Source organism: Heterocephalus glaber, unplaced genomic scaffold (assembly GCF_053883595.1).
Source record: "Heterocephalus glaber isolate CG9 unplaced genomic scaffold, H.glaber_assembly_v1.0 deba00000331, whole genome shotgun sequence".
NCBI classification, from domain to species: Eukaryota; Metazoa; Chordata; class Mammalia; order Rodentia; family Bathyergidae; genus Heterocephalus; species Heterocephalus glaber.
The window spans coordinates 61,281,213-61,294,793 of NW_028258142.1; the positions used below are offsets into that span (position 1 = coordinate 61,281,213).

Here is a 13,581-nt window from a genome sequence, read left to right on the forward strand (position 1 = left end):
TAGGCAAAAAGGGCTGGGATTGGCTAGCCAGCGTTGGTGAGGCTGACCTATGCCAGGTGCTTCATAGACATTATTCCGAAGTGTTTGGACCTCCCTCTCCGTCAGGGACACAAAACAGGAAAATGCGTCAGGAGGTCCAATGACTTTGAGAAATGTTAACACAGTGTTTTGTGAGTTCCTGGGAGGAAGACAGGCCATTGGGGGGAGCTTAAATTTGAGATAAAGATGGAAAAGATTGGGAACTTTCTTACAGTGTTCTCCCCATTAGACTGTAAGTTCAGGAATCCTGAAGACTAGCATATCCCAATGCTTAGCACACAGAGGTGGCCAAAAATAGTAATGATGATAATTGCTAACATGTTCAGACCACTTGCTCCATGCCAGGCACTGTACTAAGTGATTCATATATGTTACCTTCTCAAATCTTCAAGATTACTCTTGAGATAGGGAAATAGCATCATCCCTGTGCAACTGGTATGGAAACTGAGGGATGGAATGGTGACAAGATTGAACCAGAAGTGACAGAGCCACAATCGTGAATGGGTTTATCTAGCCTCAGACCCTGAGCTCTTGAGCATTATGCTGTTATGTATGCACTGGGTGAATAATGTGGAGGAGATGGCAATGCAGAGGTAAGGGCTACAGTCACCTGGTATGTCTGGCTGTCCATCTTCAGGGCACATGGTGGTATGCACTTCTCTGCCTCTGAATTAGGAACCATCGTGTCATTTGCTTTGGCACTGAGACTAGAGCGAAGACAATGTCTCCCTTCCAGGAAGTAGTGCTCAACCGGCCACATTCCATTCCTGTGATTTGGTGGTCAGCAAGCCACTGTTAACACAGAACCTGCGTCATTCTGAGTATCCAAGTGACTACAATGAGTGGAGCCAACTCATGATGATGAGAGCAAGAAATAAAGCAGTGGAGATTTGGGGGTTGCTTATGAAAGGAGCATAATCTAGTCTATCCTGGCCGAGACACAAATTGGTTCCTGAAATAGGGCGCTATTGTAACAAGAACAAACACCCAAAGCCTGGGACTATGCTTTCAGGATTTGGTAGCAAGCAGCAAAGTACTTGTTTTTAGAGGCTGGAAAAGTATCGGTCCCTGATGTTCAGTGATGAATCATTGGGTAAACTGTTTTCTGCAACTTGGAAGGAAGATGATGTAACAAATGAACTCAAAGCTCTAGAGGCAGCTGCAAAACAATGTTAACAGCATGTGTGGTTGCTGTTGACAACCTCCAACCAGGTATTACACAGTAGAAAATGAGCTCTGTCACTTCTGGGGTTGCAGTGGAAGAGAAGGAGAGTCTAGACATTTGCGGGGTTATGAAATTTGAAAAAGCGACTGATTTCTGAATCACTTGCACTAGGTATACCTGCAGGGGGCATGTGAGAGAGGAGGTTATGTGGAAAAGTTCACATCAAGAACATGGCCACCCACACCACTGTTTAAGAGTCTGAGTGGCTTCAGAGAATTTAGAGTGAAGATACAATTAGGTAAATACCTCTGATGGGGCAAAATGGTTCAGAGAAAAGTAGCTAAGTTTGGCTCCCTTACTCAGCTCAGTGAGGAGAGTGTGTAAGAGGACGGTGGAAAACCGAGAAGTGCTGACAATGGCATCTAGACGGTATCTGTGAGTCTGATGATTGGTACCTGGAACTCACTGGGGTCAACACCACGAAGCTGACTGTGGTTCTGAGTCAGCTGGACTGGCAAAAGCACAAACTGGGTCCCGAGATGTGTAACCGAGTCGTTTCTGGACTCTCTCAGGCTCTCAGGGAACACATATTCACATTCCCCGATGTGGACTACGGCCATGGTCAGGGAGAATGACAGAAATGTCCTTCTGGAAAGGGACCGGGGACATGGAGAAAAAAAGACCTGGTGTTGCTTCCAGGGAGCAAGAGCCCAGGCTAATCCAGAAATATCCTGACCCCCATGGCCCCCCATGGCTGAGAGCATCAGCATCTGGGTGGCAGAACTGCTGCGGCTCCGTAACTACTGCTCTCTCCCCACTTCCTCCTTCTGAATGGGAGTGTTTATTGGGATCTTTTGTTCTTGTTCTACAGTTATATACTGTGTGTATGGGAGGCCAGTAATTTTTTTTTTTTTGAGTCTGTATGTTTCCAACACATACCCAGGCAGGATGAGCGTTACTGCTTACGTTCTCTGCTGTTTGGACTCTCATGCGTTAACCACAGACCATACACTTTAAGGCTTATATGGTGTCAGGATAGGTAGGGCTTCTGAGTTTTCTCTCTGATAGTGGAGCGTGAACAGTTCTTGCTTGCAGGAGAGAGAGTGAGCCAGATGTTTAGTGTCCAGAAGGGGGGACTCTCATAGTCACTACAGTTGCTTGCCAACTACTGCTTTGTGTTTGTGTCCTGGCACATGGAAGTTGGGCTGCCCTGTCCAATTCTTTGGAGTTGGACATTGCTGTGTCTCTAGCTTTTGCCAAAGGAACGGGAAGGGAGAGGCCTGTTCCAATTGCAATCCAGGGCTCTCTTCATCTCATGCTCTTCCCCTGTCTTGGCAACTTGGAAAGCCTTTGGTCGTATGGAGTACCCAGGCCTGGCCTTTTGGAAACTCTGGGGAGCAGAGTTCCCCTCTGAGCCAAGGTGGACATGTAGCATCAGCAACAAGCAAATTCTTGTAGTTGGAAGCCTGTGATTTGGGGGCTGTTTTACTTTACACCCATCTCAGTCCAGCCTGTGCTGGCTAGTGCAGGTCTGGTCTGAAGCCTGCAAAATAGAAGCTCGAAACAGTTAGGGTCCAACTCTGATGGAAGCATCCCAAACTTGTAGAGGGACAGCAGGAAGAGGCTCTCAAAGCAGAATGGAGATTTACTGTGGCACTTTTGAGTGCTATGCTGCAGACTTCACGCATAGGCAAAATGGGATTCAGAGATGGTTTTCAGTCACTGGGTAGAAGAAGTCTGTGGAAGGAGCTGGAGCAGAGAGGGGCTTGTCTTGGCAAGGCAAACTGGTCCACCGCAGACATTAAAGGGAAAAACAGGGAAGTGCTATGCCTTGAAGAGCTGAGAGGAGAGCCACGATGTTTCACAGCTAAGTTAGGAAAATGGAAATTCACTCACAGAAGGGAAGGGTTAAGAGGAGAAGAGATGCATTTCAGGAGCCCCAGAGAATTTAGTTGGCTTAAAATTTTATCTTTCTGCACACTTAGCTTGAAAATGTAGGATCAGTGTACATGATAAGAATGGGCTGCTGAATGGCAGGAGACTGCAATGTTGATTCTGCCCAAAGCAGGCTGTAAGCAGTGCAGGCTGTAAAGAGTTAACCCTACAATTGGCTTTTTTACAGGAGTCCAGCCAAAGCCTACAAGCTGAGTAACTTGCTCTCAAATTCTGTTCCCACAACTAAAACCTTCTTAACTAGAAGGACAGTTCTAATTACAACCATATATTTTATTTATTCTGTTCCTAATTTGAGAATGGTTTGTCTTTTCTTCTACAAGCCTTGATTCCATTAATTTCCATAGAAACTACACAACTGCATGTACTTGCACATAGTCCCACCCTTGCATATAGCTCGTCTTTACCCCAGTTGATTACTAATAAATATCAGTGGCTTGGACTGCCAGGATTTTTGTTGGTTTTACCGGCAATGGTCATCCTGGCATCCTGCTTTCTGTCTCTCTTAGTTCTGTCTTTTAGTTTTTTCTTCCTCAGGCTTTCATTGTACACTGACCAGGAGACTGGAGTCTACTGCAGAGGTTTCTGATAATGTTTCAGGGGTCGCCAGTACTAAACTTAAGCTGAAGTCTTAGTCTCCTCAGGTTGGAAGAATCCTCTATTGATACCTTGTTCACCTCACTAAAATGTCCAAGCAGAATTATCAAGTCTCTCAGAAAAATACAATTTGAGATGTCTTAAAGGATGCCTAAAAAAGTTTCCCTAAATATCTCCCCGTCAATTTATTTAATAATGAATAACTTTGCAATTAGAAGTTCCTCTTGCAGTAACCTAAATTTTTGGGCTGCAGTTTGATTTCTTCCTGTTTGAGACATGGGAATGTTGATGACTCTGCAATTCCAAATGCATCCTCTATAAAGATACATTTATGTAGGACTTATATTCAGCTTGCTTACAAAAAGGAAGAGGCAGCTTCTAATGTGTCTGCCTAGGCTTCCTTTACAGAGCTTTTCTCAGTCCTGCATGATGTCCCGTCACCTGTGTGCATGATGAGGATTCAATGATATAACATGAAAGCAAAGCTAATAATGTGAACTATGCCAATAAAATAGTAGCCTGCGATTTTTTAAAAAAAGCCCTTCTCCATATCAAATAAAGTGGATTTTTCTGATCAGAACAAAATTCTGAACAAACCTATTGCTATGATTTGAGTGTGTTTCCCAAAATTTCTTGTGTTGGACACCATCCCCAATGTTGTGCATTAATGACATCTGGAGGTGGGGCTTTGGGGGTGCAATGAAGATTAGATGAGACCATAAAGGCAGGGCTCCATGTTGACATTAACAGCTTTATCAAACAGGAGGAGAAACCGGGGATAGCATGCCCATTCTGTGGATGTCCTCTGCCTCCTTCTTAGGGTCCAGCAAGAAGACCCTTGGCATGTGCCAGCACCAGGGTCCTGGGGTCCCCCAGTCTCCAGAACCATAAGCCAAGCAAACCTCCCTTTTCTATTAATTACCAAGACTATGGTGTTCAGCTATAGCAACAGAAAACAAACTAAGAAAATTATCAACTGTAATACCTTTTGCCTCTGAGTTTGCAGTTTCTTTCCTCTCTGTAGAGCCTGTCTTTCAGATTTGTGTGAGTGTAAAATCTGGGAAGCTAGATTTTAGTGACTTACATATTTGTACTGAATATACGTTTGCTGTATGAATGAGTGAGTGCTAAAAGGAATATAACTTCAGATTATAATTAGGGTGTTCTCTTTACCTGGTTGTCTGTACCTTAAGAGAGAACACTGATGTTAAACCGAAGGAACAGCAACCAGCAGATAGGGAAGAATCTGAAGGCTCCTTGCCAGTATAAGTCCTCCTTAGAGGACCATAAGTCCTTTGATCAGGACTACTGGGACTGTTAATCCTGATTTGTCAACTTGATTGGATTAAGAAACAGTAGATTTCTAAGGCACACTCCTGAGTGTGTCTAGGTGGGTCAGGAGGCATGATCCTGAGTTCTATATATAATCCCCGATCCCTTCCTCTCCGGCACTGTTCCCCTGCTCTGCTTCCTGGTCGCCATGGACTAAGCAGCTTTGCTTCACCATGATGTTTCTGCTTCAGAGGTCGCCAACTATGGACTGAATCTCCTGAAACTGTGAGCTAAATTAAACCTGTCCTCTTCTAAATTATGGGTGTCAGGTACGTGTCTCAGTGACAAGGATGTTGACTAATGTAACTACCTAAGGGGAACAGGGCATTTCCATTTTCAGACCCACATCTGTGGTCTTCCATTGCTCACATCTCTGCCATCTCAGGACCTTGTGGCATTATAAAGAAGGCTCAAGTCAACCACCATAAGCCACAGGATAGATACGGGTCTAGAGTTTGTTATGCCACTTGTCTCCAGAAAGCTAAGCCCAGGCTTCTAAGAGGCCATCTCTTCTTCTTGTGTCTTTGGTCAGTCATTGGTTTCTGAGGCTCTGTCCCATTTGGTCATTTGGTCTTTCCTTCCTGGACCTCAGGCCATGCCAAAGCCAAGACTCTCAAAGTCCTTCCTGTTCCAACTGCAAGTCTGCTGCTTACACTTCTGGGTCATAACTTATTTCACTAAACTGACACTTCTTCAAATCCATTACTCATTCTTACCATCTGCTTTGAATGTTTCCTTTTCCTGGGCAAGTCTTCTCAGATATTCACACCCAGTTGGCTTTCCTTTTCCCTTCATTAAAAAATGTCCTCTGTGGTTCTCACTGTGGCAACACACACACTAAAAATGTCCACTGTGGTCTCAGTAAGTCCATCATTCCACCCAGGTCTGTATCTTTTCTGCCCTCAATACCTGGACTCACATCTTAGTGCTCACATTTAGTTGATGGATAACTTTGAGTAAAGTTATCTAATCTCTCTGAGACACAGATTCCTCTTTTGTAAAGTGGTCAAAGTCACACACACAGAGTTGCGATCAAATGAGAACACAGCATGCAGTCAGGCACTTAAAACCTCACAGAAGCATGAGTATCTTTCCCACATTTTAATCTCTCAGTTTCATCTCTCCAGATGTGTCTAGGCTCCCTTCATTCTTTCCCCTCCGTTAAAGGCACACAAGTAGTTCTCTCTTGTCTGTGATTGTGGTCATTGTAGGTAAAATTCAATCTAAGTCAGTTTCCTTGCAAAACAGCTTTGCTAAAGCATAATTACACACCAAGGGATCACACTGGCATCACTTGAAAGAGGTATCCATATCCCCAGGAAGGACCAGTTTTCAGCTGGTCATGGTATCAGGGACAGAATATTGTAGGCAACTTCTTTACTAGTTCCTTTTAATGTGACTTATTTCTAGTAGAGTTTTGAAAGGTATTTAGATCATATGCCTATGAGCAAGTGCTATTTTATCAATGAGAGAGAATGACTTTCCCTGTTTTAAACCTTTTCCACTTCTTACCATTTTGGAAAATGAGAAAGAGAATTGGAAGAACTGAGGATAATAGAAGAAGGATGAGAAACTATGTTGAATTCAAGTCACTGAGGACCTAAATCCACAATTTTGTATTGTCTGGTTGTATTATTTTGTTCTTCCTGCTATTGTATGAAGCATTTGCTATTATATGTTACAGTTATTTTGAGGGACACGTAGGAGAGGAATAGAAAAGCTTTTGGGGAAAACAGACAACAAAGGAAGCCAGGGACATTTCATACCACTCTGAACAAAGATGGGATGATGTACATTGTTATGTTCTTAAACATTTTTCATGTCTCTGGGTGAGAAATAGCGACACTCCCATTTCCACCACCCCGCCTCTTTTTCTGGGAAGAGAAGGAGCATGAGGAAGAGTCAGTGGGTAGGTAGGGCATGTGGATGTGCAGAACAGGCAGAGGACGCCGTGTGTCTGGGGAGAAAAAAGAAACTCACACAAAGATAAACAAAGAGGCCCCAGTAAGAGGCAACATCAGGCTCCTGATGGAGAATTACTTCATTTTCAATTTCCAGAATCAAAGTTGAAGGAGCCCACCCCCACAATCTCTTCTCAAAGTATTTTATTTACCAATACTATTTCCTTGTGTCTTTAAACTGTGAAATACCATTTCTTTGGAGCCTCATCCTTACAATGAACACATTGGAGCTGAAAGGCTCCTAGGAGTCCATTCCTGGAGAGACAGATGCATAGCATCCATGAACCTGACTGCAGAGCACAGAGATGAGATTGGGTCTGAGGCCTGGCCTGTGCTCGGGGGGGGATCCATCAAAACTGGGATCTGCTAGTGCTGTCTGCTATGGCCCGGGCAAGGAGAGCTGTGGAAGGAGCCATTAATTGGTACCTCATCTGCAATGAGCCTGAGATGCACATCTCATTGGGAAGATCCAGAGACATTAAACCAGTTGCTTAAAACAGAGCTATTTAGTATTTCACCAACTTATCTAAGACAAACTGAGAAAAGAAAATTTAAAGAGTCCAGGGCTCAAGAAAAAAAATGAAGACAATTAACCATCTATCTGCTTTCAAGGCATTATGGATTGGATAGGAACCTCCTGAAACCTTCTGTTAGACACATTATCAAAATTGCTAAGAGCTCTCACAAAAGCCTGAGGTCCTTCTCTCCAATTTCAGAGGCATTTCAAAGTCTATAATAGTAAAGAGTATTTCTTCTAGGGGGAAAATTGTTTTTCTTAGTGGCAGGGTGAAGGGATAAACCAGCATGAAGAAATTTTAAAATGTTATTCTCCTCAGGTTACTGGATATTGGAATTTAACTTTAGAATCTTTTTTGAAAAGCCAGCTCTCTTACTATCATTTTTTCTTTTGGTACCGGGGATCAAACTTGGGACCTTGCGCTTTCAAGGCAGGCACTGGAAACACTGAGCTAAACCCCCGGCCCTCTTACTATCATTTAAAAAAAGTTCCTTCTATAATATATTAAAGGCAGATCCAAGATGGGTTTGGGTATGGTTTTTAACTCATCGTGGTGGCAGGCAGTAGTCTCAGTGCCAGAATAAATACCCTATAGTACAACTTCAACTAAAAAACTTACGTTTTTCATCAGAGCCAAGCTGCGGGGACCTCTTTTGAGGAAACTGGCTGAAAAACCTCTCCCCTACTCACCTCAAAATTTACTGTTTGATATTCGGACGCTCATTTTGAAAATAATAAACTTGGGTGACAAGCCATTTCAAATCCACTGGTAGTTAATAACTAAGAGAAGAAAAAAGCTAGTGAGGTGGGGTGAAGGGCACTGCTAATAGCTGTGGGGATAAGGAATGAGAATGACAGGAACAACAGTTTTCAGATTTAGCTACTAAGTTTTGCCACCTCAAAGATGGACCTCACTATTGTGTCTCCTAACTCCAGAAGGTCTGACTGCCCTTAGGCTTTGTGTATCTGAAAATGCAGCCACTAACATTAATAACAGACGAAAACCAGCCCCTGCAGGCAAATCATCAAGATGCCTGGGGAAAACAGAAAAGGAAAAAGAAAAAAACAACAACATGAAGTGTAGGGTGCTTCTCCCCAACATTTCGGAGGAGATGGGAGTTGGAAACCTCAAACAAAACGTTGGCCCAAACTCACTTGACTAATTTTAGTTACCTTGGTTCATGGCTGTGATTCATCCCTAAAGCTGTGAATTGCTGAGGAGGAAGGAGGAAAAAATTGACTTAAATGTCAAAGAAGTAGGAGCATAAATATAGTTTTCTTTTTTGAGGAACTAGAATTCCAGGATATGGGTATCTTTTTTCGCACTGGGGACTGAATGCTTCAACCTTCTAGAAAAATAATGATCTCTAGTCAAAACATCATCAAGGAATACAAGACAGAATTGATTATGAGTCACGTCATGTCTGAATTTTTGCCACCTTTTCTCTTTGTGTATTTCATTAAACCTAATTAAACCAGAAATCATTAATAATCCTATGTGGTTGAGTGATGGAAGATTAAATATATGAGATATGATCAACATATATTATTAACGTTTAAATACAAAGTTTATTACAGTAAAGACACATTGTCATTAATCCTCCCTCAGAATGGTTTCCCTCACTTCAAACATACTTATTCCATCCTTCTTGCCACCTTTTGAAGCAGTCCTGGAGTCCTCTTTATGTCTTTACAAGGTGTGATAAAAAATAGGGTGAATATCGATGCCGAGTGTCACCCAACAGAAAGGGAGGCTGTAAAAAGATGACGGCTGTGTCTCATCCACCTTATTCACTGGATCTGGCACCGTGTGACTCCTGGCTCTTCTCCAAAGTCAAAGTGATCACGAAAGGGAAACATTTTGAATTGATTCAGGACATCAAGGCAGCCAGGACAGCACAATGGAAGATACTCAGGAAAGAGGACTCCAGAACTGCTGCAGAAAGTGGCAAGAACAAAGGGTCATGCATGTTTGAAGCAAGGGGAACTATTTTGAGGGGGATTCGTGGCAATATGTCTTGTAGTATAATAATATTTTTTTAACAAATTTAAACATTCACTATAGTTCTCAATCGCATCTTTTAGATTGCACCAATACATGAAACTCCTAAAATAGGTGAAGGAGAGATGAATGGAGCTAAATGGAATCATGAGAAGTAATTGAGACAGTCACACAGGGAAGGGAGACTTGTTTGAATGGTGGTCAGATGTATTCATGCCCGCTACAGAATAGACCACAATAGAGACAGTTTAATGAAACTCTGTTCTAAGTAAAGAAAAATCTTTTCCAATTTTGTGAGATGTTCCCTAGAAAACTGGCTTCCAGTTTGAATTTCCAGAGGTCTGGAGGAACGAATGGGCAGCCATGAGCTCTTAGGTCCATGATTTCTGCCTGAAGCAGCTGTCCTTCTGCCCCACCAGTCTAGCCACTGTCCCTGTGTGCAGCCCTCTCTGCTCTTAAAGCTTCCGGATGCCAAAAGAATGTATGATGGCCTAGATATAATGCCTGGGACAGCAGAGGAATATTGGCTAGAAGGCAAGTGAGAAAGAAAGTTCACCGACAGCCTCTGAGTGGATTCTTCACAGCCCTGAAGCTGTGAGGAGAGCAACCCAGGGCACAGGGTGAGTGAGGACAGTGACCCTGTTCCTGCTTTCAGCCTCTCTCAGCTCACGCCTCCTCTCCCTCCTGGCTCGACTCTCCTCCCCTCTGTATTCTGCTGTGAGCAGCAGTTGTCATCACTCAGACCCAGGGATGTATTTGGCTCATGTGACTGGGGCATCCAGGTGATGATTTTCCAGGATCCGTAGGGGTGGAGGGGGAACACTGGGGGCTGAGGAAGCAGAACTTGGACGTCTCCCTGCCTCTTCTGCCCATTGTTTCCTTCATTTGCTTTGTCTAGAAACAGCAGGCCACACATGCTGCAGAGGGCTGTTTGTTATCACTGAAAGCTCTAAAAGGTTTGCCATCACTGCTCTAGAAGATGTCAGTTGGCACCATGGCTGTCACTACTGGCCAGATATTTAAGGTCCACAGAAGATATCTGTCACAGTGATCCTTAGCTACTGTCATTTCCTACCACCTTGGCCCACTGCTTTTTTAACAAATTGAATTCTTTTCAGGTTGGGTGTATTTAATTTTCTGAGCCTGTGCTAGGTGTGCCAAAGTGCAAAGAAGACTTGGTTTTATTTTTATTTGCATGATCAACTTTTACTTTGTGCAGCCAAGGTACAGGTTGAATTATGTCCTTCAAATCCATACACTGAAACTCTAACTCCCAGTGTCTGTGAATGTGAAGTTATGGTACAGTTTCTGGGAAAAGGGTCTACGCAGATTTAACCAAGTGGAGAGGATGTCATTAGGAAGGTCCCACTGCAATGTCTGGTGTCACTGGGAGAAGCTGTACAAAGACACAGACAGGAGGATGGAAGGGCTGCAGCTGCCAGCAAGGAACACCAAACACTGCTGGCCGCACCAGAACCCAGGAAGAGACAAGGCAGACCCGTCCTCCACAGGGTTCAGAGGCAGCATGGCCCAGCCTATACCTTGGTCTCAGGCTTCTAGCTTCTTAAACTGTGAAACAATTAATTTCTATTGTTCCGAATAACCCAGTTTTGACAGTTTGTTATGAAAGTCCTAGGGAAGGAAACTAAGAAAGGTAGAAAGCAAGTACAATTGGAGTCAGAACGAAAGCAAGAAAAGCTTCTTTTGTGGGTTAGTTTACTAATGTATGGATGGCACTATCATCATCATTATTATTATTGCTTGTGGTACCAGGGGTTGAACCCAGGGCTTTGTGCATGGTAGGCAAGTGCTGTATCACTGAGTTACCTTTCTGATTTTATTTTATTTTAGGACCAAGACTTATTATATAGCTCAGGCTGGCCTTGAATTAGCTAGCAATCCTCCTGGTGCAGCCTCTCGAGTAGTAGGTATCACAGGCTTGCACTGCTGTGTCCAGCTGGTATTAATTCTTTCTTTTTTTTTTGGTACCGGGGATCGAACTCGGGACCTTGCGCTTGCGAGGCCGGTGCCAGAACCACTGAGCTAAATCCCCGGCCCTGGTATTAATTCTTGATTAAAACAACCCAGAGTGGTTCCATATAGTCTTTTGGAAAAAAATTCATGTCTAGTTCCTTTAAGTATAATAGCCTTTGCTATTTAAGTAAATTCCCATCATATAATAGCCTGTGGTTTTTCAGTGTTCTTGATTAACTCTCGCTTGTTTTTCTTCACCCAACTGCTTTTCTTTTTAATTTATTTTGTCTTTTAATGTTTTATTTTATAAAATAATACAAATGCATGAATAATAATACACATTTCATCAAAATATGGAATCAAAAGCACTTTTAAAATACTAATTATTTATAATTAGTATTTTAGTCCAAATGGGATTCTCTCTCTCTAGCTCCACATTCTAAGACTCTGATTTACTCTCAGGGTGGTACTAAAATTTAAACCATGCCTTGCTTAAAATAATCAATTTCAGTAGTTTTCTGTATAATGCTGTTCTGTTTTCAAATAGCAAAAACAGGCAGGGATGACATCCTATTTTTCAAATCAAAAAACCACTTTTAAGGTCTTACAAATTGTAATAGGTACAGAGTGCTCCAAGTTTAAACATACATATCAAAACCCCTCACAAGTCACCCAGTTTTTAAGCATGAGAATATTCTATATGTTTCTCCACAATAACTGTCTCTATCTTATTACTCAATTATCTGAAAAATTGAAGAGTTTTTTAAGGAAGAGTCCCCTTGTACATTTAGTTGCTGGACAAATGGAAAGAATCTGGATATATGAATGTTTTTATTGACAAGAAATTTTATTTCTTTTAGAAGCCATTTCGGATTGTTTCAAGCCCTTCTTGGGAGTTAGGGGTTCAGCTTATGATCCATGCAGTGCATACCTGGCCACTCCTGTCTTGGAAGACACTGGAGTACATGGATCCAGTGTCAAAGTCAACACACTGTAAAAGGCTTTGCCCACTCATCCCTAGGGTGTTTTCCTGCCCTACTGACCCCTACAGCCCACACAGTCTGACCCTAGGTGATGATACAAGGAATGGACCACCTGAAGTACTGCATTTAACCGGAAGTACCTACTGGAAGTACTGTTAGGGCTACTTACTTGAGTGTGGTGAGCTCAGTGAGGGATGGCTGGGTGGCCTTGAGATAGCTCTCTCTCCGGGCAGCAACTTTGGGAGAAGGCTTAGGACTTGTGTCTGAATCTCCGCTGTCTTCGTCCCCCATGGCCTTGATATAGCTGCCACTGCGCATTCTTCGGCAAGGAATTTCATCATCTTTCCCTCGAGGGGTGTAGCCTGTCCAGTCATCCTGAGGAACCTAGTCAGACATAAAACACATAATTCATTTTTTATAAACTCCTACATTTTTCTTTTCTTTCCCTTGTGTGTATGTATGTCCGTCCCTGGATATAGGTAACAGTGATGATTATCAAAAACTTAAGATATTAACCTTTCATTAATAGCATTTTTCTATAATCAGTTTGAAAATATTTTTTACACATGCAAACCCAAGTCTCAATCTTTATAAAACACCTGAAGTGTTAAGAAAAATGAAAACCACTGGCTCAGATTCATTTATGCCTCTCAGTTTTCTCACAGTGATAACAGCTGAGTCAGGAATAAAAACGCCATGGGAATGGAAGCAGTTGTATTTGAGCCTTTTGGCGATTCATTTCTAAATGTCACTTAAGATTCAAGAATGTTTTATGATTTATCAATGCCTACCTTGAACTTTCCATCTTTACTCTCTCACAGGTAATCTCTCTTCTTAGCTAGTGGTCAATACCAGCTATGCCCACTTTCCAACTCCTTTTTCCAGTCACTAAGGCTTGCCAACCCCCTCTTAATTTAGACTCGGTCTTCGTAGATCTTCTGAAAGTTCTATCTGAAGGTTTCCAATGATGCCCTTATGGAATCTGGGTGCATTTTCTTGGTTTTTGTGTTTGTTGGCCTCTTTATGCATGCACACACACACGCACGCACACACTTGTA

The 13,581-nt window shown here is 42.6% G+C and overlaps 1 protein-coding gene across 24 annotated transcripts in view; it reads right to left on the reverse strand.

The window, feature by feature from the left end:
- Positions 1 to 13,581, reverse strand: part of Dlgap1 (DLG associated protein 1) — a 779,881-nt gene that overhangs the window by 203,531 nt on the left and 562,769 nt on the right. For all 24 annotated transcript variants that reach the window (XM_004853200.3, XM_087194445.1, XM_004853199.3 and 21 more), the window contains one exon: positions 12,693 to 12,907. In XM_004853200.3, the coding sequence (XP_004853257.1) occupies positions 12,693 to 12,907 (215 nt within the window). The remainder of the gene's footprint in view (positions 1 to 12,692; positions 12,908 to 13,581) is intronic.